This window comes from Ranitomeya variabilis, chromosome 1 (genome assembly GCF_051348905.1).
Source record: "Ranitomeya variabilis isolate aRanVar5 chromosome 1, aRanVar5.hap1, whole genome shotgun sequence".
In the NCBI taxonomy this organism is placed as follows: domain Eukaryota; kingdom Metazoa; phylum Chordata; class Amphibia; order Anura; family Dendrobatidae; genus Ranitomeya; species Ranitomeya variabilis.
This window is the reverse complement of record NC_135232.1, coordinates 1088084365-1088111893: the sequence shown is the minus strand read 5'-3', so window position 1 is coordinate 1088111893 and position 27529 is coordinate 1088084365. Positions and strand designations below refer to the sequence as shown.

Sequence of the window (27529 nt, the reverse complement as noted above, 5' to 3'; positions counted from 1 at the left end):
CCATGCCCCCTTGACTGGATGCTGGCGGCTACCTGGAGAAATAAGTTCAATAACTGCACTTTAAGTAAGGCAGGTGGGCAGCATTATAGCGCTACTTACCTGTGGATGTACCCTATGTGTACAGGTAGTGTTTTCCATGGTGACAGGTTCCCTTTACATTTTGATCAGGATATGCTTTATGAATACAGAAGAAAGATAATGAAATGCAGAAAACTTGGGGATAAATAGCAGCGGGATATTGTACCGTGCCAATGTGAAACATATTAAATCCTGATATTGCACATAACTCTACATAGAAAACAACAAAGCAAATACTCAGCGTTCCCGATCTCACAGATCTTTATCCAGTCCGACAGGGAGGATGAAGATGATGTATGTTTATATTGTCATGATCTGCTCGCCCGGGAGAACCGTTTACTTTGCAGTGTGTTGAAGTCTTACCGCTTTCATGTTTTACATTGGCATCATACCCAGTGTACTTTTGTTCATGGTTTTGATATCATTAAAAATATTCCTATTTTTAGAAATTTAAGCAACAACAAGATCGCGGATATCGAAGAAGGAGCCTTTGATGGGGCAAACGGAGTGAATGAACTCATCCTGACCAGCAACAGAGTAGAAAATGTGCACCATAAAATGTTCAAAGGCCTGGACGGGCTCAAGTCATTGTACGTGTGTCGGCTTTTCTTTCTACTTTTTTCACGCCTAATTACAATTTTCTTATTATGAGTAGAAATGGTTGGAATCGATTTGCAGAACCTGATCCAGCGGCCAGAGACCAGTAATCTGTGAACCGCCACTTACCTCCTGCCATTCTTGGTTCTCTAGATTAGCCGGTCCGGCACAATGTCTCATGTGCCACAACAATGACGTTGCACCACGCCGGCTAATCAGTGTGATCAGGTAAGCGACGGTCTACAGATTACTGACCCAGTCGCTGAACCGGGTTCTACAAATCGATTCACCCCACCTCTAATTACAAATAATCGGTGTCGGACTGGGGTGCCAAGGGCGCAACAGTAACCATCTCCAGGACCCCACGTTTCAGCTACATGCAAATGTGACATTATCATCAGTCACAAATCTATATAACAATGAACTGGGTAGATCGTTAAATAAGATGCTGCCCTTGCCTGTACATAGTGATTCAAGTGTATTGTGCCAAGTACTGATCATATAAGAGGGTGGTGGCCCACTCTTGCACAAGGGCCCACCAGAGGATTCTCCTCTTCTCCTGTGGGCCAGTCCAAGCCTGTAAGTAACACAACTAATAAAAGCATTATAGGTCTAATGTACAGAATTGGTTGAATAGAAGCTTCTGGGGGGTAGGGTAGATTCTGAAGGTGGAAAGGTAGCAGTCTCAACTGGTCCCTCAGGAGTCGAAAGAGTCTCTTAGTCCCATAAGAAGACAACAGTATACTAGATAGAGAGAAATGTTGCGTACAACTCTATATTTCTAGTAGAACAAGCTATAACTTTTCTTTTTCTCCGGTTTCTCGAAGGATGCTGAGAAGTAATCACATCACCTGTGTGAATAATGACAGCTTTACCGGTCTGAGTTCTGTGCGCTTACTCTCGCTCTATGACAATCAGATAGTCACAGTGGCCCCCGGAGCATTTGACACGCTGCATTCTCTGTCTACGTTGTAAGTAAAGTCTTGAAGCATAGCCTGCTGCTAGTGTTGTGTTGACCTTATGTCAAGTAATCTCAGTTGTAAGTTTTCTGCACATATCTGAAAATTGCTTGGGTTTGGTAAGACTTGTTCTGCCGCAAACACCTGTTCCTTCTGCAGTGAACGGAATCTAAGTAGAATCTGCGCTGCTCTGCATGGCCGCCATCACACAGGGAGAGGTTTACCGCAAAAGTATCCACACTTTCTTGTATTTTGGGCTGAAACTTTTCTTTTTAAACAGCTTACATCTATCCAGATAGCAAACTGCACCAGAATTAGGGCTCAAACTGCTTCCAAAAATGGAGTAGACAATCACATGATCAATGATGATCTAGTGAATTAGCATGGAACCAAACTTATTTTCACTCGGCAATAATGTGGAACAATCATTTTAATAAACGATCAGGGCGATCATTGGCCTAAAAGTCAGAAATAAAAATAGATACACCATATACTGGTAGTTGTTCATACCACCAGCTGTTTGCACCCACTTCCTTTCCATAAGCCTTGACCTTTGTCCAGGCTCTCACTACCCATTAGAGCTTGTGCACACTACCTTACAAATCGGATGAATGCTACCTGTGGTTTTGACCGATATCACTTGTACCCATGTCATTTTGTGGGGTCGTGCACATGTTCGATGTTTTTTGGTCAGAGGAAAAAAATTACAGCATGGACAATTTGCCTCTAAGAATTGGATGGCACATGCCCATTCAAGTACGGTATATGAAAAATATCGGACCGCACTCAAATGACATTCAAGTACAGTCCGATTTTCATGGACTGACTGCATGGAGAAGTTGAAAAAACTTTTTTTTTCTGACCACCTCCAGATCCCACTCTAGTCAAACTCTGATCAGTCTGACTAGTGATTTTCTGTGATGGAGAGGAAATGGTTATCCCTTAAAATGATAGCATCAAACATCCCAGCCAGGCCCCTTCTCTCTAGAGGTTGCAATGGTTGCTTCAGTGGTTCATTTTTCATTCCCGCCTGCACCTTTCTTAGAGAACCTGACATGATGTATAACAGGTTTAATATACAATACTGGTTCATTTGATACTTTGGTTTGTTCCATTCTTCAAAGGTTCAAGTCTTGACCATGTGTGATGTCCTATAAATGTATATACAATAAGATGCAGGTGCTTCTTATAAAATTAGAATATCATCAAAAATTTTATTTATTTCAGGTCTTCAATGCAAAAAGTGAAACTCCTATATTATATAGAGTCATTACAAACAGAGTGATGTATTTCAAGTGTTTATTTCTGTTAATGTTGATGGTTATGGCTTACAGCCAATGAAAACCCAAAAGTCATTATCTCAGTAAATTAGAATAATTAACAAATAACACCTGCAAAGGCTTCCTAAGCATTTCAATAGGTCCCTTAGTCTGTTTCAGTAGGCTCCACAATCATGGAGAAGACTGCTGACTTGACAGATGTCCAGAAGGCAGTCATTGGCACACTCCACAAGGAGGGTAAGCCACAAAAGGTCATTGCTAAAGAAGCTGGCTGTTCAGAGTGCTGTATCCAAGCATATTAATGGAAAGTTGAATGGAAGGAAAAAGTGTGGTAGAAAAAGGGGCACAAGCAACCGGGATAACTGCAGCCTTGAAATGATATTTAAGAAAAGGCCATTCAAAAATTTGGGGGAGATTCACAAGGAGTGGACTTCTGCTGGAGTCACTGCTTCAAGAGCCACCACACACAGATGTACCCAGGACATGGGCTACAAGTGTCGTATTCCTTGTGTCAGGCCACTCATGATCAATAGACAACACCAGAAGCGTCTTACCTGGGCCAAGGAGAAAAAGAACTGGACTGTTGCTCAGGGGTCCAAGGTGTTGTTTTCAGATGAAAGTAAATTGTGCATTTCATTTGGAAATCAAAGTCCCAGAGGTCTGGTGTGAAGTTTCCACAATCAGTGATGGTTTGGGGAGCCATGTCATCTGCTGGTGTTGGTCCACTGTGTTTTATCAAGACCAAAGTCAGAGCAGCCATCTACCAGGACATTTAAGAGCACTTCATGCTTCCCTCTCCAGCAGGACTTGGCACCTGTCCACACTGCCAAAAGTACCAATACCTGGTTTAAAAACAACAGGATCACTGTGCTTGATTGGCAGCAAACTCGCCTGACCTTAACCCCATAGAGAATCTATGGGGTATTGTCAGGAGGAAGATGAGAGACACCAGACCCAACAATGCAGACGAGCGGAAGGCTGCTATCAAAGCAACCTGGGCTTCCATAACACCTCAGCAGCGCCACAGGCTGATCGCCTCCATGTCACGCCGCATTGATGCAGTAACTGAAGGAGCCCCGATCAAGTATTCAGTGCATTTACTGAACATACATTTCAGTAGGCCAACATTTCGGATGTTAAAATCATTTTTCAAGCTGGTGTTATAAAGTATTCTAATTTACTAAGATAATGACTTTTGGGTTTTCATTGGCTGTAAGCCATAATCATCAACATTGACAGAAATAAAACCTTGAAACAGATGTGTGTAATGACTCTATATAATATATGAGATTCACTTTTTGTATTGAAGAACTGAAATAAGCTAACTTTTTGATGATATTCTAATTTTGTGAGAAGCATCTGTATATTAACTTTATTTAAATTGGCCCAAAATGGTAATATTCTATCCAAATATGTTGCTGAATATTGTCCTTTAATTGGAGACAAATTGTAATATTCAGGGATGATTGCCAGGTATTTGCAGACACCTGAAGAGAGGGAGAGGATATTACCATTACTGTAAATTCAGAGTTATCTCCATGTGACACAGCGGCCACCGAAACACTTACTTCCTCATGTATATGAGATGTGACACTCTACACCTAGCAGCTAATTTGTGAAAATTAAAGATGACATGTTTATGAAGGCCGGCGTCGTCAATAGACAAAAAAAATGAAGTGGTGAGATGCCAGGGGTATCATGGATTGCAAGTGAATTCATTTTTATAACTGGCATGTAATCAACTCAGCTGTCAGTTTGAATTGGAAAGCGGCACCGTGAAGCCGCCCAGAGATGGAAATCACAAGATGACAAATTAATGAAATTGTGGATGTCAGTTAAAATCCAATAACAAAAAAGTAATCCGCCTTCATCCCTATATCATATTACTGCATTGTGCGAGAGGTGCGCTGTGACAGCCAGGCGGATTGGCTGCAAACTCAAATAACCTGCTAAATGAGCTGAAAGGGATTCATGGCGGTAATCTGATATTGTCATCTGCATGTGTGAATCACTGGGATAGAAGTCAGGGCTCAATGGTAGAAAAAAATAAATGTTTGTTGTACATATTTAGGGAATTTTTGACACACAGTACCTGGTGTATAATTTCAGCCACTGCATGGTACATAAAATGGGGCATTAATGCCACATAACTGATCATTTAGGAGAAGGCAGAAGTAGGCAGAATTCCCACAATTTTCGCATAGGTCACTAAGGCTACTTTCACACTAGCATCGGGCTCGGCCCATCGCTGTGCATCGGGCCGACGTTCCCGACGCTAGCGTTGTCTCCGCCGCACAACGGGGGCAGCGGATGCATTTTTCCAGCGCATCCGCTGCCCCATTGTGAGGTGCGGGGAAGTGCGGGGAGGTGGGGGCGGAGTTCCGGCCGCGCATGCGCGGTCGGAAAAAGCGGACCGTCGTGAGCAAAAAACGTTACATGTAGCGTTTTTTGCTCCCGACGGTCCGCCACTGCACAATGCATCCGTCGCACGACGGGTGCGACGTGTGGCAATCCGTCACAATGCGTCGCTTAATGTTAATCAATGGTGAAAAAAACGCATCCTGCAAACACTTTTGCAGGATGCGTTTTTTCGGCAAAACGACGCATTGTGATGGAATGCAGTTAACGCTAGTGTGAAAGTAGCCTAAGTCTAAAATTAGGACCATATTTCTATTGCGCAAGGAAACTTTTTATAAGTCATCACATTATCATCACAGACAGGATAACAATGACAGGTAACACCTCTATATACAGTAGATAATGCAGGATGCGCTAGTCACATAGGTGACTATTCACAATGGCTCTCCTCCTCCCCATAACTGCATAAGGATCTCAGCACAGAGCTCCTCCCCTACCTGCATAAGGATCTCAGCACAGAGCTCCTCCCCTTACCTGCATAAGGATCTCTGCACATAGCTCCTCCCCTACCTGCTTAGGAATCTTTTCACAAAGCTCCTCCCCTTACCTGCATAAGGATCTGTGCACAAAGCTCCTCCCTTTACCTATAAAAGGACCTCTGTACAGAGCTCCTTCCCTACCTGCATAAGGATCTCTGCACAGAGTTCCTCCCCTACCTATATAAGGATTTCTGCACAGAGCTGCTCCCCTACATGCATAAGGATCTCTGCACATAGCTTCTCCCCTACCTGCATAAGGATCTCTGCACAGATCTCCTCTTCTACCTGCATAAGGATCTCTGCACAGAGCTCCTCCCCTACCTGCTTAGGAATCTTTTCACAAAGCTCCTCCCCTTACCTGCATAAGGATCTGTGCACCAAGCTCCTCCCCTTACCTATAAAAGGACCTCTGTACAGAGCTCCTTCCCTACCTGCATAAGTGTTGTGAATTCTGCTCTTGGGCTCGCTCCGGTGGTTGTTGGTGGTAGTGCAGTTGTCTTGGGGTTGTAATCTAGGGCAGGTGTTTCTGCTGATTGCAGCTCTACTAGGTATTTAGGTATGCAGGATCCATGAGTCCTTGCCAGTTGTCCATTGTTCTTGGAGGGATTGCATCTCTCTCTGGTTCCTCTTGCCCTGCTGCCAATTCAGCTAAGATTAGTGTCTGTTTTTTTGTCTCTGTGCACACATGCAGTGAGCTTTGCAATTCAGTGCAATTCATTGTGTTTTTGTCCAGCTTAGACTTTGTTTGGATTTTTCAGTCATGCTGGATTCTCAGGAGATGCAGATATACTTTCTATGTCTTTAGTTAGATGTAGAATATTTGTATTATCTGCTGTGGATATTTTTAGGATTTTAATACTGACCGCTTAGAATTCTGTCCTATCCTTTTCTATTTAGCTAGAAGTGCTGCTTTTGCTAAATCCTGTTTTTCTGCCTGCGTGTGTCTTTCCTCTTATACTCACAGTCAATATTTGTGGGGGGCTGCCTATCCTTTGGGGTTCTGCTCTGAGGCAAGATAGAATTCCCATTTCCATCTATAGGGGTATTTAGTCCTCCGGCTGTGTCGAGGTGTCTAGGACGTGTTAGGTACACCCCACGGCTACTTCTAGTTGTGGTGTCAGTTTAGGGTTTGCGGTCAGTACAGGTACCACCTACTCCTGAGAAAGTCTCTCATGCGGCTCCAAGGTCACCGGATCATAACAGTACAACTGGCCAACAATGAGTTAAATGCATCTCAGAAGAAGGGAAGAAAGGTGTTGAGCCATTTTTTTTTCTGCAGTCTGTTTTGTCTCTTCTTCCCTCTTTTCCTCTGGGTGACTGAGTAGTCTTGTGCTAGCATGGATGTTCAGCTATTAGTTTCTCGTGTAGACCAGCTTGCTGCTAGGATACAGGGTATTTCTGATTATATTGTTCAGACTCTGCTTTTAGAGCCTAGGATTCCTACTCCTAATTTGTTTTTTGGGGACAGGTCCAAATTTTTGAGTTTTAAAAACAACTGTAAACTGTTTTTTGCTCTGAAACCTCGTTCCTCTGGTGATCCCATTCAGCAGGTTAAAATTGTCATCTCCCTGCTGCGTGGCGACCCTCAGGATTGGGCATTTTCCCTGGAATCTGGGAATCCGGCCTTGCTTAATGTAGACGCCTTTTTTCAGGCTCTAGGATTATTATATGATGAACCAAATTCTGTGGATCAAGCAGAGAAGACCTTGTTGGCCCTGTCTCAGGGTCAAGAAGCGGCAGAATTGTATTGTCAGAAATTTAGAAAATGGTCTGTGCTGACTAAATGGAATGAGGATGCTTTGGCGGCAATTTTAAGAAAGGGTCTTTCTGAATCTGTTAAAGATGTTATGGTGGGGTTTCCCACGCCTGTTGGTCTGAGTGATTCTATGTCTCTGTCCATTCAGATTGATCGGCGCTTGCGGGAGCGCAGAACTGTGCGTGCTGTGGCGTTGTCCTCAGAGCAGATGCCTGAGCCTATGCAGTGTGATAGGATTCTGTCTAGAACGGAACAACAAGGATTCAGACGTCAGAATAGGTTGTGTTTTTATTGTGGCGATGCTTCTCATGTCATTTCAGTCTGCCCTAAGCGTACAAAGAGAATCGCTAGTTCAGTTACCATCAGTACTGTACAAACTAAATTTCTGATATCTGTGACCTTGATCTGCTCATTGTCGTCATTTTCTGTCATGGCATTTGTGGATTCAGGCGCCGCTTTGAACTTAATGGACTTTGAATTTGCCAGGCGTTGTGTTTTCCCCTTGCAGTCTTTGCAGAACCCTATTCCTTTAAGGAGCATTGATGCTACACCTTTGGCTAAAAATAAACCCCAGTTTTGGACACAGGTGACCATGTGCATGGCGCCAGCCCATCAGGAAGATTGTCGTTTTCTGGTGTTGCATAATTTGCATGATGCTATTGTGCTGGGTTTTCCATGGTTGCAGATACATAATCCTGTGTTGGATTGGAAGTCTATGTCTGTGACTAGTTGGGGTTGTCAGGGGGTTCATGGTGACGTTCCTTTGATGTCAATCTCCTCTTCCTCCTCTTCCTCCTCTTCTGGAGTTCCGGAGTTTTTGTCTGATTTTCAGGATGTATTCGATGAGCCCAGGTCCAGTTCCCTTCCACCGCATAGGGACTGTGATTGTGCTATTGACTTGATTCCAGGCTGTAAGTTTCCTAAGGGCCGACTTTTCAACCTGTCTGTGCCTGAACATACCGCCATGCGGAGTTATGTTAAGGAGTCTTTGGAGAAAGGGCATATTCGGCCATCTTCTTCACCGTTGGGAGCGGGATTTTTTTTGTTGCTAAGAAGGATGGCTCCTTGAGACCCTGTATTGATTATCGCCTCTTGAATAAGATCACGGTCAAGTTTCAATACCCTTTACCTTTGCTTTCCGATTTGCTTGCCAGGATTAAGGGGGCTAGTTGGTTTACTAAGATTGACCTTCGGGGGGCATATAATCTTGTTCGTATTAAGCAGGGTGATGAATGGAAAACTGCGTTTAATACGCCCGAAGGCCATTTTGAATACCTTGTGATGCCATTCGGACTCTCTAATGCTCCATCTGTTTTTCAGTCCTTCATGCATGATATCTTCCGGAATTATCTTGATAAATTCATGATTGTATATTTGGATGACATCTTAATTTTTTCCGATGATTGGGAGTCTCATGTGAAACAGGTCAGGATGGTATTTCAGATCCTTCGTGATAATGCTTTGTTTGTGAAGGGGTCTAAGTGTCTCTTTGGAGTGCAGAAGGTTTCTTTTTTGGGCTTCATTTTTTCTCCCTCATCTATAGAGATGGATCCGGTTAAGGTTCAGGCCATTCATGATTGGATTCAGCCCACATCTGTGAAGAGCCTTCAGAAATTTTTGGGCTTTGCTAATTTTTATCGCCGTTTCATTGCTAACTTCTCCAGTGTGGTTAAACCCCTGACCGATTTGACGAAGAAAGGCGCTGATGTAACGAATTGGTCCTCTGAGGCTGTCTCTGCCTTTCGGGAGCTTAAACGCCGATTTACTTCTGCCCCAGTGTTGCGTCAGCCGGATGTTTCTCTTCCGTTTCAGGTTGAGGTTGACGCTTCTGAGATTGGGGCAGGGGCCAATTTGTCTCAGAGAAATTCTGTTGGTTCCTTGATGAAACCGTGTGCCTTCTTTTCCTGTAAGTTTTCGCCTGCTGAACGCAATTATGATGTCGGCAATCGGGAGTTGTTGGCTATGAAGTGGGCGTTTGAGGAATGGTGACATTGGCTTGAGGGAGCCAAGCACCGTATTGTGGTCTTGACCGATCATAAAAATCTGATTTACCTCGAGTCTGCCAAACGGCTGAATCCTAGACAGGCTCGATGGTCCCTGTTTTTCTCCCATTTTGATTTCGTGGTCTCGTATCTTCCGGGTTCTAAGAATATTAAGGCTGATGCCCTCTCTAGGAGTTTTTTGCCTGATTCTCCTGAGGTACTTGAACCGGTTGGCATTCTGAAGGAAGGGGTGGTCCTTTCTGCCATTTCCCCTGATTTGCGACGGGTTCTGCAGGAATTTCAGGCTGACAAACCTGACCGCTGTCCAGTGGGGAAACTGTTTGTTCCTGACAGATGGACCAGTAGAGTGATTTCTGAGGTTCATTGTTCTGTGTTGGCTGGCCATCCTGGTATTTTTGGTACCAGAGATTTGGTTGGTAGGTCCTTTTGGTGGCCTTCTTTGTCGCGTGATGTGCGTTCTTTTGTGCAGTCCTGTGGGACTTGTGCGCGGGCCAAGCCTTGTTGTTCCCGTGCTAGTGGGTTGCTTTTGCCTTTGCCGGTCCCTGAGAGGCCCTGGACGCATATTTCTATGGATTTTATTTCAGATCTTCCGGTTTCCCAGAGGATGTCGGTTATCTGGGTGGTTTGTGACCGGTTCTCTAAGATGGTTCATTTGGTGCCTTTGCCTAAATTGCCTTCCTCTTCTGATTTGGTTCCGTTGTTTTTTCAGCACGTGGTTCGTTTGCATGGCATTCCGGAGAATAGTGTCCGACAGAGGTTCCCAGTTTGTTACTAGGTTTTGGCTGGCCTTTTGTGCTAGGCTGGGCATTGATTTGTCTTTTTCTTCCGCATTTCATCCTCAGACAAATGGCCAGACCGAGCGAACTAATCAGACTTTGGAAACTTATTTGAGATGCTTTGTGTCTGCTGATCAGGATGATTGGGTGGCTTTCTTGCCATTGGCCGAGTTTGCCCTTAATAATCGGGCTAGTTCGGCTACCTTGGTATCGCCCTTCTTTTGTAATTTTGGTTTTCATCCTCGTTTTTCTTGAGCCTTCTGATTGTTCTGGTGTGGATTCTGTGGTTGACAGGTTGCAGCAGATTTGGGCTCATGTGGTGGACAATTTGGTGTTGTCCCAGGAGGAGGCTCAGCGTTTTGCTAACCGTCGTCGGTGTGTTGGTTCCCGGCTTCGGGTTGGGGATTTGGTCTGGTTGTCTTCCCGTCATGTTCCTTTGAAGGTTTCTTCCCCTAAGTTTAAGCCTCAGTTTATTGGTCCTTATAGGATTTCTGAGATTATCAATCAGTTGTCTTTTCGTTTGGCCCTTCCGGCCTCTTTTGCCATCCATAATGTTTTCCATAGATCTTTATTGCGGAAATATGTGGTGCCCGTTGTTCCCTTTGTTGATCCTCCTGCTCCTGTGTTGGTTGATGGGGAGTTGGAGTATGTGGTTGAGAAGATTTTGGATTCTCTCTTTTCGAGGCGGAGGCTTCAGTACCTTGTCAAATGGAAGGGTTATGGCCAGGAGGATAATTCTTGGGTTTTTGCCTCTGATGTCCATGCTGCTGATTTGGTCCGTGCCTTTCATCTGGCTCGTCCTGATCGGCCTGGGGGCTCTGGTGAGGGTTCGGTGACCCCTCTTCAAGGAAGGGGTACTGTTGTGAATTCTGCTCTTGGGCTCCCTCCGGTGGTTGTTGGTGGTAGTGCAGTTGTCTTGGGGTTGTAATCTAGGGCAGGTTTTTCTGCTGATTGCAGCTCTACTAGGTATTTAGGTGTGCATTATCCATGAGTCCTTGCCAGTTGTCCATTGTTCTTGGAGGGATTGCATCTCTCTCTGGTTCCTCTTGCCCTGCTGCCAATTCAGCTAAGATAAGTGTCTGTTTAGTTGTCTCTGTGCACACATGCAGTGTGCTTTGCAATTCAGTGCAATTCATTGTGTTTTTGTCCAGCTTAGACTTTGTTTGGATTTTTCAGTCATGCTGGATTCTCAGGAGATGCAGATATACTTTCTATGTCTTTAGTTAGATGTAGAATATTTGCATTATCTGCTGTGGATATTTTTAGGATTTTAATACTGACCGCTTAGAATTCTGTCCTATCCTTTTCTATTTAGCTAGAAGTGCCTCTTTTGCTAAATCCTGTTTTTCTGCCTGCGTGTGTCTTTCCTCTTATACTCACAGTCAATATTTGTGGGGGGCTGCCTATCCTTTGGGGTTCTGCTCTGAGGCAAGATAGAATTCCCATTTCCATCTATAGGGGTATTTAGTCCTCCGGCTGTGTCGAGGTGTCTAGGACGTGTTAGGTACACCCCATGGCTACTTCTAGTTGTGGTGTCAGTTTAGGGTTTGCGGTCAGTACAGGTACCACCTACTCCTGAGAAAGTCTCTCATGCGGCTCCAAGGTCACCGGATCATAACACATAAGGATCTCTGCACAGAGTTTCTCCCCTACCTATATAAGGATTTCTGCACAGAGCTGCTCCCCTACCTGCATAACGATCTCTGCACATAGCTCCTCCCCTACCTGCATAAGGATCTCTGCACAGATCTCCTCCTCTACCTGCATAAGGATCTCTGCACGGAGCTCCTTCTCTACCTGCATAAGTATCTCTGTACAGATCTCCTCTACCTGCATAAGGATCTCTGCACAGAGCTCCTTCTCTACCTGCATAAGTATCTCTGCACAGATTTCCTCCCGTACCTGCATAAGGATCTCTGCACATAGCTCCTTCCCTACCTATATAAAAATCTCTTCACAGAGCTCTTCCTCTACCTATATAAGGATTTATGCACAGAGCTGCTCCCCTACCTGCATAGGGATCTCTGCACAGAGCTCCTCCCTACCTGCATAAGGATCTCTGCACAGAGCTCCTTCCCTACATGCATAAGGATCTTTGCACAGAACTCCTTCCCTACTTACATAAGGATCTCTGCACAGAGTTCCTCCCATACCTGCATAAGGATCTCTGCACAGAGCTCCTCCCGTATCTGCATAAGAATCTCTGCACAGAGCTCCTTCCCTACCTATATAAGGATCTCTGCACAGTGCTCCTCTTCTACCTGCATAAAGATCTCTGCACAAAGCTCCTTCCCTACATACATAAGGATCTGTGCACAAAGCTCCTCCCAAACCAGCATAAGGATCTCTGCACAGATCTCCTCCCTACCTGCACAAGTATCTCTGCACAGATCTCCTCCTTACCTGCATAAGGATCTCTGCACAGATCTCCTCCCATACCTGCATAAGAATCTCTGCACAGAGTTCTTCCCCTACCTGCATAAGGATCTCTGCACAGAGCTCCTCCCATACCTGCATAAGAATCTCTGCACAGAGCTCCTCCCATACCTGCATAAAGATCTCTGCACAGAACGCCTCCCCTACCTCCTTAAGGATATCTGCACAGAGTTCCTCTCCTACATTCATAAGGATCAATGCAGAGAGCTCCTTCCTTACCTGCATAAGGATCGCTGCACAGAGCTCCTCCCCACCTGCATAAGGATCTCTGCACATAATTCTTCCCTACTTGCATAAGGATCTCTGCACAGAGTTCCTCCCATACCTGCATAAGGATCTCTGCACAGAGCTCCTCCCGTACCTGCATAAGGATCTCTGCACAGAGCTCCTTCCCTACCTATATACGGATCTTGGCACAGAGCTCTTCCCCTACCCACATAAGGATCTCTGCACAGAGTTCCTCCCCTACCTACATAAGGATTTCTGCACAGAACTCCTTCCATACCTGCATAAGGATCTCTGTACAGAGCTCCTCCCATGCCTGCATAGGGATCTCTGCACAGAGCTCTTCCCATACCTGCATAAGGATTTCTGCACATACCTCCTCCCATACCTGCATAAGGATCTCTGCACAGATCTTGTCCCCTACCTGCATAAGGATCTCTGCAGAGTTCCTACCTTACCTGCATAAGGATCTCTGCACTCAGCTCCTTCTCTACCTGCATAAGTATCTCTGCACAGAGTTCCTCCCATACCTGCATAAAGATCTCTGCACATAGCTCCTTCCCTACCTATATAAAGATCTCTTCACAGAGCTCCTCCCCTACCTATATAAGGATTTATGCACAGAGCAGCTCCCCTACCTGCATAAGGATCTCTGCACAGAGCTCCTCCCATACCTGCATAAGAATCTCTGCACAGAGCTCCTCCCATATCTGCATAAAGATCTCTGCACAGAACGCCTCCCCTACCTCCTTAAGGATATCTGCACAGAGCTGCTCCCCTTCCTGCATAGGGATCTCTGCACAGAGATCCTCCCTACCTTCATAAGGATCTCTGCACAGAGCTCATTCCCTACATGCATAAGGATCTTTGCACAGAACTCCTTCCCTACTTACATAAGGATCTCTGCACAGAGTTCCTCCCATACCTGCATAAGGATCTCTGCACAGAGCTCCTCCCGTATCTGCATAAGGATCTCAGCACAGAGCTCCTCCCCTACCTGCAGAAGTATCTCTGCACAGACCTCAGCTACCTGCATAAGAATCTCTGCACAGAGCTCCTCCCCTACCTGCATAAGGATCTCTGAACAGAGCTCCTCCTACCTGCATAAGGATCTCTGCACAGACTTCATCTACCTGCAGAAGGATCTCTTCACTGAGTTACTCCCCTAACTGCATAAGGATCTCTGCACAGACCTCAGCTACCTGCATAAGGATCTCTGCACAGATCTCCTCCCCTACCTGCATAAGGATCTCTGCACCGAGCTCCTCCCATACCTGCATAAGGATCTCTGCACATAGCTCCTCCCATACCTGCATAAGGATCTCTGCACAGAGCTTCCCCTAACTGCATAAGGATCTCTGCACAGAGCTCCTCCCGTACCTGCATAAGGATCTCTGCACATAGCTCCTCCCATTCCTGCATAAGGATCTCTGCACATAGCTCCTCCCATACCTGCATAAGGATCTCTGCACATAGCTCCTCCCGTACCTGCATAAGGTTCTCTGCACATAATTACTTTCCTACCTATATAAGGATTTATGCACATAACTCCTTCCCTACCTGCATAAGAATCTCTGCACATAGCTCCTCCCGTACCTGCATAAGGTTCTCTGCACATAGCTCCTTCCTTACCTGCATAAGGTTCTCTGCACATAGCTCCTTCCCTACCTGCATAAGGATCTCTGCACATAGCTCCTTCCCTACCTGCATAAGGATCTCTGCACAGAGCTCTGCCCCTACCTATATAATGCACAGATAACTCTTATAGAAGCAAGAACTAGATCTATATTTTTGTTTTCTAAGATCCAATCAGCTGCTGTTAACCATATCTCTAAATTTTGTTAACAAAAGCTCAGTCAGCAATGCCGACCCCACTCTTATGTAGAGAAAATAAAACTAACATTAGAAAATTAACCGTCAGAAAAAAACTGAGCAGAAAAAGAAAATAAGTGTCATCATCCTGTTATAATTATTAAAAAAAAATAAAAGGTGAAAGATTCTTTTAAACCTCAATGCAAGTTGGCAGTCTGCCCCATTTCATGAGCTATTTAAAGGGGTTGCCCAGTGAAAACAAATTATCACCTATTCTCAGGGTAGGTGAGCATCTCCTTTCTGAGCCCCGCACAGATCGGTAGAACAAGTCATTTTTATTCCCATTTTTTTTACAAAATGAATTGGCATGTCAGACACCCATGTGTCCCTCCATTCATTCTCTATAGGGCTGCAGGAAAAAGCGCAGTGCTCAGCAACCCCATAGGGAATGAATGGAGTAGCCATCGATCATGCGAATGCCGATCCCCCATGTTCTGCCAGTTGGTGGTCACAGCCCCATTACTCATTAAGGTATCACTTATCCTGTGGAAAGATGACAATTTGTTTTCACCGGCCAACTCCTTTAAGACTATGTTCACACACAACTAGCATAGAAACTGTTTCAGGAAACATTTTTTTTCCTAAAACGATCTATCCAGTCTTTTTTTTTAACTCATAGCAACTTTCAACTTTTTTTTTCCAACAAAAAAAAATAACTCTTTATAAACTGCTCATATCAACAGTGGACATCCTATAAAAATGAATAGAAAGTGTTTCAAATCGGTTTTGAAGTGTTTTTTAGGAGGATTTGGGAGCAAAACTACGAACAAAAAACTCTTCCAAATACTCTGTGTGAATATGTTCTAACAGTTATAAATGAGTTACAAATACATTAATACATCATATATGAAAACAAGAGTACAAACAAATTAGCCCCAGCATATAGCTGTATCTAATATCAACAAATAGAGTGCATGTGCACAAAAATAGAATTGCATTTAAAAAATGAAGCGATTATCTATTGTCATTGCACCTATCCCAAGACATCATGCCCCAATAGTAGAACCTTCTATGGGTATCATCATGAGTTACCTGTAGGCATGTTTTTAAAAGATGTGTGACTCTGTACCACACCTCGACGCGCGTTTCACCGCCTCTGCAGTTTCGTCAGTTCTATTTTTGTGCACATGCACTTTAGTTGTTGATATTAGATACAGCTATATGCTGGGGCTAATTTTGCAATCCTGGATACGGTTATGAGTGATTTTCATCACCATTGATAATACTACTCAGCCTTTTCATACCCCATATAAAATATTTTGGAAGTTGCCATAATATAAAGTTGTTGTGTGGCTCTTTATATCTCTCCATTTCTCTACAATCAATCTAGATTTTCTATGGGTGGTTAATACCATCCGGTTTGTACTCGTTTTCATATATGATGTATTAATGTATTTGTAACTTGTTATTCTAATTTTTTGACATTATAATAAAATGGTATTTTAATTGGATCATATTGTTCCTTCATTCTCTCTATAAGTAGATGATTTATGGTGAAGGGATCCCTATTTAATAGTATATGAGGTGTTATACGTGTATAACAGTTATAAATGTTCATCACCCCCCTTGTCTCCTGGAAGAATGGAATATACACTAGTATTGGGCAATGCTGCTTGCTCCTAGATGTAAAACACCACTGAATAATTTAGGGAAACTAAAATGTGCAAAAATCTCCCACAATCATTCACAGTGTATGGAATCTTTGTTTTAGCGTATTTCACTTGTTTGACATTGTAGGAACCTTCTGGGCAATCCTTTCAATTGTAACTGTCACCTAGCCTGGCTGGGAAATTGGCTGAGGAAGAAACGCATTGTTACTGGAAACCCTCGATGCCAAAAACCTTACTTCCTCAAAGAAATTCCAATCCAAGACGTCGCCATTCAGGACTTCACTTGCGATGAAGGTAAGAGCTAAGCAATATTCAGAGTACAGGATCCGAGGAATAAATGTGTCTTCCCACTGAGCAAGCGTTTATCAGTACTTTCGCCTTACCTTAGATTTCTGCCTAATAAATATCACTTGTCCATTTTGTATACGTAAGGAAATGATGACAACACTTGTTCGCCACTCGCCCGTTGCCCAGCTGAGTGTACCTGCCTAGACACGGTTGTCCGCTGCAGTAACAAAGGTCTAAAGGCATTACCCAAAGGAATACCGAAGGATGTGACAGAACTGTAAGTATCAGAAAATCTTGTTTTGTTTTAACAAAACTAGTCATCTCATGCTTCATCTCAAGATATGCTGACCAAGAAGAAAGGTTAGGATGATAAGGGGTAGCATAGGAACAAAGGTCTAAAGGTATTACCCAAAGGAATACCGAAGGATGTGACAGAACTGTAAGTACATGAATCACTGCCTGACAGGTATATTTTTGACAAGGATCTGGGCCCGGTACACACTGAATTAAAACCACTGAAGCAGATGTTAAAAACTCCCTCTAATCATGTCCCGTACCTTTCCATAAATTTTACTCCCAATTTTTCATGATACTAATTCAGTACATTATCATGACATGCTAACAAAACCATGAAAAGCCCACGATAAATATCACAAACACTGGGGGGCCACATACAGACACATCCAGCATAATCATCTCCCAACAGAGTATCAGAAAATCATGTTTTGTTTTAACATAACTAGTCATCTCATGCTTCATCTTAAGATATGTCGACCAAGAAGAAAGGTTAGGATGATAAGGGGTAGCACGGTGGCTCGGTGGTTAGCACTGTGGCTTTGCAGTGCTGGAATCCTGAATTCAGATCCCACCCAGGACAACATCTGCAAGGGGTTTGTATATTCTCTTCCTGTTTACGTGGGTTTCCATTTTTTGTACTTTTTTTCACAGCACACAGTGAGGGCCCATAAAAGTCCATTAACAAATTAAAAATATTGGATAAAAATGGGATAATTACATTGTACTGTTGTCTCTTTACTTCAATCTTCACAGGTGAATTAATACTTCTTCGGTGTCTGGATTAAAATTGTGTTCTATAAAAGCAAAAAACAAAAGAAATATCTACTTGAAGGGATTACGTATGCTTCTGACTCCGAAAATGAATTTAGGACTTTTATTATTGATGTATTATATTGTGTTCTCACCGTAATTTATCTTTCAGGTTTTGGGAACTCCACACTGTTTAGCTTGATGTGAAGTCTTTTAATTCTCCAGCCCAGTGATGGATTTCCTACTGTTCTCTTCTTCTAGGTACCTAGATGGGAACCTGTTCACACTTGTCCCTAAGGAGCTGTCCAGCTACAGGCACTTAATGCTCATGTGAGTACTGATATACGTTATTTCATTGTCATGGTTTTTTCCCCTTATCTGTAACTTCTACTCTTTCATATTCATATTTCTTCTTTTTTCTCCATTTACCTCTTCTTCTTCATTACCCCTCAGGTCTTCTTAGCTCAGTTTTTCTGATACAGAGATCCAATTATACTACAAAGTTGTAGAGTTAATAGTTTAAAGGGTTATTTTTGCTCTTCTCACTCTTGTATTGGAAGCTGAGCGGGACCGGTGACATCACGTCTACTGACACCCGCGCGGATGTATCTAGAGCAAAATGATTTCAAGGGCTATTTTGGCTCTGCTCACCTCCAAATGTGGGACAAATGATGTTAGGATGAATACAGAATAATATAATTTAAAGGGCTATTCTGATCAATTCTGTATGGGAAGTTGAACAGGACCAGTGACGTCTACTGATACCTGCAATGACGCATGTGTGATCGGCAGGTATTTGATTTCTGTCCTGTTTACTAGAATATATGGTTGCAGCTTAAAAGCTTATAGCATATCGTATTAAAGGGGTTTTCTAGGACCGTGATGTTGATGACGTGTCCTAATAGATCATCAGTATAAGATAGCTGACTCTTATCACCTCCAATGTTTGGCTGACTGATGGAACTGTGGCACACCAGAAATGACAGGGCTTTATACTTTGTGTCATTGTTGTTCTGTAAATTCTCTCTCATTAAAGTGGACCAGATTCCTTGCAGTACCAATTGCAGCCATGACCTAATATATGGAGCTGTGGAAGCACCACAGCCCCTTCAATCTGCTGATCAGTGGGGTTCCAGGAGCTCTCCTGCCTTAGCACCAGAGCCCCTTCAATCTGTAGAACAGTGGGGGTACCAGGAGTCGTCCCGCCTTCACACCACAGCCCCTTCAATCCACTAATCAGTGGGGGAACCAAGAGTTGTCCTGCCTTCACACCACAGCCCCTTCAATCCACTAATCAGTGGGGTTCCAGGAGCTCTCCTGCCTTAGCACCAGAGCCCCTTCAATCTGATGAACAGTGGGGGTACTAGGAATAGTCCCGCCTTTGCACCACAGCCCTTTCAATTTGCTGATCGGTGAGGGTACCAAGAGTCATCCTGCCTTCGCACCACAGCCCCTTCAATCCACTGATCGGTGGGGGAACCAGGAGTCATCCTGCCTTCACACCACAGTGCCTTCAATTCGCTGACGGTGGGGGAACCAGGAGTCGTCCCACTTCCGATTTAATAATAATCTATTAGGTCATCATTATTCAAATGTAAAACTGTTTTCAAATCTAAGAAGAGAAGGCAGACCTTTGTATGTGTCAGAAAAATGGAGTCCTTTTCATGGCCCGACCTTCAGCTACACCTGTGTTCTTTATCATGGAGCGACATCAGTACTATCTTCGATGATTTGATCGTTAACTTTATGAATTGAGATGCGGAAAGTTGATATAATGGATGTGTTTTTCACAGGGACCTGAGCAATAACAGAATCAGCACTCTCTCTAACCAGAGTTTCAGCAACATGACGCAGCTGCTCACTCTGTAAGTCATGTACTATGCTCCCATAGCTTATGACGCACATAGTGATAAGAAATAGACAAGCTTCTTCTCTAACAATATGAACCGCTGCTTCTTCTTCCAGGATTCTCAGTTACAATCGTCTGCGATGCATTCCTATCAAGGCGTTCGATGGTCTGAACTCCCTCCGGCTCCTGTAAGTGCTGGATTGAATAGCTATCATGTAAATCTGCTATAACATCCATTACTATATTAGATAAGCTTGTTTCCATCCTTATAGTTGTAGCACTGTTTATAATGTCAGATGTAGCTGATGATTGCAGTTGACCAACCATGGACTTGTATCCGATAGGTCTCTACATGGCAATGACATATCCACCATTCCCCAAGGGGCCTTCAGTGATCTTTCGTCCCTTTCCCACTTGTAAGTTAATTCTTTGCATTAAAAATAAACATTGTTGATATCCGTTTTTAGAAGAAAAGCAATGTGTTTAGGCTGGGAAACCATTATTTGTTGTTCGACCTATGTAAAAAAAAAAAAATTTCTGTAGGAGTTTATGAAATGGTGTCCATAGCTTGGTATGGATGTATAGTGTTACTCCATGGAAATGGAAAAACGTGGAAAATAGTGGCACATTGCTCTATCAGATTCTTCTTCATGAAGAAGTTGTCCCTAAGAATCTTCGCTTCTTCATAGTAGGGGGCACTAAACCACAAAGAAGGCCTACGGGCCCATAAGGGATTAAGTAAGGAGATCCACCATGTTCTTTAGCCCCACAAAGTTCTTTTGATTAGTAGCCTCCATACATTAGTACGTGCTTAGCTATATGGACTCTTGGTTCTCCTTTTTCTTCATCTTGACTTTCACTCTGACTTTTGGCATAGAGAGTTATACAAATGTCTCTTATTGAAATATTCCCTTTTGATTCATAGGGTATAGCATTTTTCTTCTATCGGACACTTTAAAATTATTTCTTGTGATAGAACGTGACAATTTCCTAAGCACCTTAAGAAAGTAGACCTGACGTAATAAAAACATAAAGCTCGAGCCCTGAAACTGATCCCGTTTCACATACTCGATCTGCATTGGAGCCGTCATGAGAACAATGATTCCTACTTATCCTATTTCAGGGCTATAGGGGCGAACCCTCTGTACTGTGATTGTAACATGCAATGGCTGTCAGACTGGGTCAAGTCAGAATACAAGGAGCCTGGTATTGCACGGTGTGCCGGACCCGGAGATATGGCCGACAAGCTTCTCCTTACTACACCTTCCAAGAAGTTTACATGTCATGGTAATTTCTTAGTCACTTTTATCCATTTCTTATACTTTAGACCCAATTAGATTTGATGTTGGTAGACGTATCACACTTGCAAATAATTTTTAGTCTCCGATGCAATAGAAATACTTTAGTGAAATGTTTTTGACGTGTGACTCTAAACTAACACTCAGTCTCTTACTTTTGGCCTTATGATAATCCCTGGCCTAGAAATTCCAGGGCCATGTGGTTTTCTTGTTTCAGGTAAGGGTTGTCGACCCCGAAATGTCCAAACAACTTTCACCTTATCTTCCCTAAGATGTACCCCAAAATCTGCACACGCATGTCACTTTTCCACACCCCTGTCTTTGTGCTATATCTTGAAATCAACTGGTCTTCAGTTCTAGATTACGGGGGAGTTGGGGTCATTGACTTTTAAGCTATAGGTTATCATGGTCGGCTTTACTACCCACTGAACTGGGTACATACTACATGAGAGGAATATTTCTGATATCCTCCCTCCAGATGGTAACTGCAATGGAGTTTCCGTGACCCCTCCCGGTATTTCCCCGCTTTGGTAATACTACATCCAATTATTTTCTATAGCTATTGTATCTTATAACCTTACATGTTCCTATGGTGAAGAGATAGTAAGAGAATACTAATTGTGATTAATTATTATACATTTGTAGAATGATCTCAGATTAACCAAAAACAAGAGCGGAACCATTGTTTTTACTACAATTTTGTATCTGGACATCAAGATAACCGTCATAGGTTTTTCATAGAAACCTATACTAAGAGACACGACTACAGCTAGAATTAAATATTTATTAGCATTATAGCACATATAAAGACAACAACAGATAAAATCTCTCAACAGAACATGATGCCGGAGGCGGGAAGTAGTAAAATATTAGAATTCAAGATAAGAAAATGACATAGCAGCATAAGGTATTATTTTTTCAGTAGTGCACAATATGGTATTTGGGACCAGGGACCGTAATCAAAGCTGCGGCGAAACACGCGTCGGGAACATTTTGGTGCCTCATATGTGCTTGCATTTAGCTCCACAATAGTTTGGACTGAGGTAATCAATGGTCATAGAACCGCATTACCTAGTATACATTCCTTCCACTGTATTTTAAAACATTCCCTCTATTTCCACAGTCCTTAGTGAACCGTCGTTTTTTACCCCATTAGGCATTTGCAATATTACACTTCAGCTGCTACATCATTATTTTGGATTCCCTATTTTATTACCATCTATATAAGTGCCTTTAAGATGTTTTGCAAGAGGTCATTTCTTTTACGGGTATAAATAGCACCTTGATATATTAATTTTTGTATGTTTAATTAATTCTAATTATTTTTATTGCTCTATCCTCTAGTGAACCTTTGCCTCATACCATATTATGTACTACTGAAAAAATTATACCTTACGCTGTTATGTCATTTTCTTATCTTGAATTATAATATATTACCATTTCCCGCCTCCGGCATCATGTTCTGTTGAGAGACTTTGTCTGTTATCGTCTTTATATGAGCTATAATGCTAATAAATATTTAATTCTAGTTCTAGTCGTGTCTCTCAGTATAGGTTTTCTAAGTACTGAATGGTTACGCGACAAATGCAATTCATGTATATATGCTAACATAGGTTCTTCATGTTGAAATTGTTAAAGTGTAGAGGTGGCCATCCACGTATTGTGGCAGGATCAAGTGATCATATAATTGGTCCCGATTACCCCCAGATGTAGTATGAATTATGGTAGTCCCAGAAAAAGGGGACTCCCGGTTATCTGGAGGACTTCAGAATAAAACTTGGGTGGCATTTTGACTATCCAGCCAACAGGAATTACAGAACACACATTGGTCTCGTCCTGTCCCATAATTATTTCCCCTTTACAGTCTAAGATTATGTTGCGGAAATCATCTGTTGGGTGTAGGGTGACATTACTGGTAATATTCAGCTGCCAATCTATACATTAATTCTGTGTGAAAAGCATACAATGACTTTTTCAGGTGGATCCCTCCTGAAAAAGCACCCCAAAATTGTCGCAAAAAGTGAACGTAATGTACAGCAATGTAAAACCAACACTGCTGTGCACATGTTCAGTCTTTTGTTACTTCTTTTAACCACTTCAGGGTGTGGAAAATGGGAAGCGGTTAATAAAAGTAACATGTTCTTCCTTCGAGCGGTTGCGATTAGAAGCCGCTCGCTCTTTATAGTTGAAGCCATAGGTGGTGGAGCCACCGCAAAAATAATTTTTTTTGCAATGGCTTCACTTAGAGAAACCTAGGCATCTCCACTATTAGAATTGAGACATTGTGTGCACATAACCTTACGTTAATTTTTGCTGCAGTTTTATGGTCTTTCCTAGACCCATTACAGCAGAAACCGCCTGAAACAGATGTGTGCACATACCCATACATATAATGACGTTGGGCCATGTCCCAGTAGAACTTCATTATGTACGGTACTTCTGTGTGCAGTAAGGGTCGTTATCATTACTGGACAGTGCTGGTGGCAGATACGCCCTATTTATCGGATAAAATTATATTTATCCCTTCTGTTACCTCACCGTCACCCAATAGCAGATGTCAGAAGAAGAATCGGTCTTGCTGGAATTCAACCTGCCCGATCCTTTGCTTTTCCAGCTTACTTCCCTTTCACCATAAGAACATAAGCATGTGTAGATGGGTTTCGGAAGGAATAGCTGTTGAGATAACCCTCAACTGTCTAAGGTGTCTGGCCACCTAAAAAGAGACTGCCAGCACAAAATGACTGTCCAAACCAATAAGAGATTCCCAGTACACCCATGGCACCACTGAGCAGGTCAATGCCCTTTCCAACCTTTTTCCATCTACCTCCACCCTCCTCTGATTCCTGAAAAGTGAAAACTTTCAAATCGGGGAAGATATCCAAATCAGTGGTCTTCCTGGAGCTTTTATTAGACCTTGCAGAACCCAATGTTCTAATGACATGGGGAGTCACTGGTTTAGAGTATAAATTTGGGCTTTAATTGTAATAATTCTAAATTCTTTCTTTTATTGCTCAGGACCTGTGGATGTCAACATCCTCGCCAAGTGTAACCCATGTTTATCCAACCCATGCAAGAATGATGCCACCTGCAAAATCGACCCAGTTGACTTTTACCGGTGTACATGTCCCTATGGCTTTAAGGTAATGAAAGTAAAATAATTTTTGTTGTTAAGATGATAAATCCTTGTAATTTATGTACATGATGCATCATCTTGTGTTTCCAGGGTCAAGACTGTGATACACCCATTCATGCGTGCATTAGCAGTCCCTGCAAAAATGGTGGAACATGCCACTTGAAACAAGGGGAGAAGGATGCCTTTTGGTCAGTACTAATGTCTATTTTTTTATTTGTTTCTTGATTTTTTGCAATTTCTGTACCTTGCAGGGGTTCTCTGCTTTGGACAATTTTATTCCATTGATAATGGGCTGATCACATGGTATCAGTCTGCTTAGACTCTTGGTGATCATCTGTAGTATTTGAGAAGCATGGCAATAAGTGTTCAGTTTACCTGCTGCTCCACTGCAGGGTAACTGAAGCATTACACTGTGTCCATTCAAATCAATCGCCTGTCTGGAGGACTTTTTGTGTCCTACAATAGATAGAGCGAGAGACGCTCCTTATAACCATTCTCTACTCTGACATCAGGATCTTGAATTGGAGATGCCCCTGTTAAAGTTTGTAAATACTCTATGTAGCTGCAGACTTGTGAATCCTCACAGTGCACATATCACGGAAATTCCGCGACAAAAAGAGGCCAGAAGATTGTGGCGTCTAGTCACACAAAATCCTGCACTGATTAGAACTGCCTCACCATCCTATTAAACAGTACAGTCTTTCCTTGCTCTATCATTGCAAGGGTTAATCATTTCAGTTGATCACCCAGACCTCTACCTCCTAAATTGTCTCAGCTGTTCTGTGTTGGCCACTTCCCTATGGTATATATACTCACCACTGACACTTGGTAATAGCCAGTGATAGTTCTTACTTCCTGGTTAGGTATTTGAGGAGTAATACAGTGTTTGGAGTAGGTGGTTGGAGAGTTGTTCATGAGTTTTCTGCTTGGAGTTGGTTGCATGTTTATCCTCATCCTCTTCTATTTGGTTTCTCCTTCTTATCCCTCCCGTGTTCCACTCTGTTGTTTTGTGAGTATATTTGTATGTATGATTGTAGTTTTCCTTTAGTCCTGTCTCCCTTCCCTTGACTGGTTAGTGTATTCCTATACACCTCAACCTCACGCCTCCGTGGTTGGGGAAGGAACAGATAAAGTTTAAGATAGGAGCATAGCACAGTACATGACCCCGGCGTCTCCACCTTCCAGGATAATCCAGGGAACATGGATAGAATAGAGCACCCACTAGTTCGAGGGATCAGGTCGGCGCCCATAAGACAAAGTGACTGCAGACTTGAACCCCAAGCCTGGACAGCCCTCTTAACTCACAATCATCTAGTAGGCTATATATATATATATATATATATATATATATATATATATATATATATATATATATATAAATTATTTTTTTTTCAACCAGAGATTACCGTTACATTGAGTTTATAAAATACTGTAGCCTTCTGCATCCCATAACTTTATGTAGACTTGCCCATGGTGTAGACGATATTCATATAGATGGTATTATGGGGGCCATTCATCATGCCTGGATATCACATTTGCTAGTGATTCCGCAGGCACATTACGTGGCGCTGGGAATATTTTATGCTCTGCATACCTTTTTCCAAAAGGTAATCGGTTTTCAGAACTGACACTTTGAAACATATGCTGGCAATTTGTTCCATAGTATCTTTTTCTCATTGCTTCCACATGCTGCAAGCAAAATATGACAGGTATATTTTGGACAGCTATATATTTATGTAGAAATCTTCTGCTGTCATACATTTTTGCATCCTTAGCTCCATAATTTATGACTACTACAGGCCGGCTTATCTTTAAATAAATGGAAAATGCCAGTTCCACTATAGAGCTAGGCCATCTTGTTAAGTGAGTATGCACCGTTTGAACCTCTGAGGACATTATTATTATCTTAGGTTTTTTTTTACTTGAATACATGTAATTGGAGCTAAAAATCTTTTTTTTTTTTTTTTTGCAAATTGGTTTCATTAAAAATATTGTGCTGTTTTGCTTTCATAAGCTATTTTGTTTCCCTGTACATTCAACTTTGATGTGTTTTGCGGTCATAAATCAATTGGGAAGAACTAAAAAAAGAGATATAAGAATTAGAAACTGTCCCATTGGGCTATCAGAATGAGCCCACAGACAGATTTTCATTTATCCCATCCTTCAGCCGGCAATAGCCAGTACATCGCAGAGGCCATAGAAGATAAATGCTGCAACAACATTTTAATGAAATTCTAAAAATTATTTATTGCCAAAAAATACATGCAATTAAAGGGTTTGTCCACTACTCAGACAACCCCTTCTTAATCACTATGTTTCTCCCCAGTAAAATAATAACAAGTATTCTCACTTCTGATGATGCCACTGTTCCTGCAGTGTCAGCACCTGCTCACCCGGGGCTCGCATGACATTATGTCATGCAACACCTGCAGCCACTCTCCCCTACTTCAGACATAATTGACATATGGAGGAAGTCTGACCAGCGACTGCTCTCACACTTCCTCTGGAAGTCTGATTTGTCCGAAGGATGCATCAGTGGCAACAGGGATTGTGTGACATAACAATGTCATGCAAGCCCCGGGTGAGCAGGTGCTGACACTGCAGGAAAAGTGGCAGCATCAGAGGTGAGAATAGGTGTTAATATTTTACTAGAGGGGAAATATATGATTGAGAAGGGGTTGTATGAATAGTGGACAACCCCTTTAATTGCATGTATTTTTTGGCTAAAAATAATTTTTAAAATTGAATTTCATAAAAAAATGTTGTTCCATTTGTCTTCTATGGCCTCTGAGCCTCCTAGTCCAACCACGCCTCCACCAATGACTGGCAGCTCTCTGTCAATATACAGAGCTCACAGAAAGCTGCCAATCAGTGATGTGGGCGGGGTTATACAGGGCTCAGCATTCTGAGCTCTGCTAGATCTGCAGCAGAGGAAACTGCAGTTATATCACAACTGCTGCACCCAGCAGACTAAGTGATACATCACTGGAATCAGGCCTTATATCATGCTGCTTTCAGATTACACAGCAAAAAATCTACTTGCAGATTCCCTTTAGCACGTGAAATTGACATGTTCTTCCAATCCACTCATGGCTTTTTATATGTTGTCCTCTGAACCTTCTCTTTTCAAGGTGTACATGTCCAGATGGATTTGAAGGTGAGATCTGTGAGGTGAACATCGATGACTGTGAGGATAACGACTGCGAAAATAATTCCACTTGTGTGGATGGAATCAACAACTACACCTGTCTATGCCCACTGGAGTACACAGGTGAGATCATGGAGACGTGACAATAGCTGCCGTATTCACATCCATATTAGAATCTCTATGAAGTCAGCCTGTGAGTTCCTGTAATCAGTGAAGGTCCAGGACCTTAGAGCCATGGGTGGTCTACAGATCCCACTGTGATACCTGGACCTGTATA

The 27529-nt window shown here is 42.7% G+C and overlaps 1 protein-coding gene across 6 annotated transcripts in view; it reads left to right on the top strand.

Annotated features, from left to right (window-relative positions):
* The window catches only part of SLIT2 (slit guidance ligand 2), a 406424-nt gene that overhangs the window by 334814 nt on the left and 44081 nt on the right, over positions 1-27529 (top strand). For all 6 annotated transcript variants that reach the window (XM_077279991.1, XM_077279992.1, XM_077279986.1 and 3 more), the window contains 12 exons: positions 525-668; positions 1503-1646; positions 16617-16783; positions 16922-17054; positions 18086-18154; positions 19618-19689; positions 19790-19861; positions 20018-20089; positions 20797-20960; positions 23987-24111; positions 24195-24292; positions 27236-27375. In XM_077279991.1, the coding sequence (XP_077136106.1) occupies positions 525-668; positions 1503-1646; positions 16617-16783; positions 16922-17054; positions 18086-18154; positions 19618-19689; positions 19790-19861; positions 20018-20089; positions 20797-20960; positions 23987-24111; positions 24195-24292; positions 27236-27375 (1400 nt within the window). The remainder of the gene's footprint in view (positions 1-524; positions 669-1502; positions 1647-16616; positions 16784-16921; positions 17055-18085; positions 18155-19617; positions 19690-19789; positions 19862-20017; positions 20090-20796; positions 20961-23986; positions 24112-24194; positions 24293-27235; positions 27376-27529) is intronic.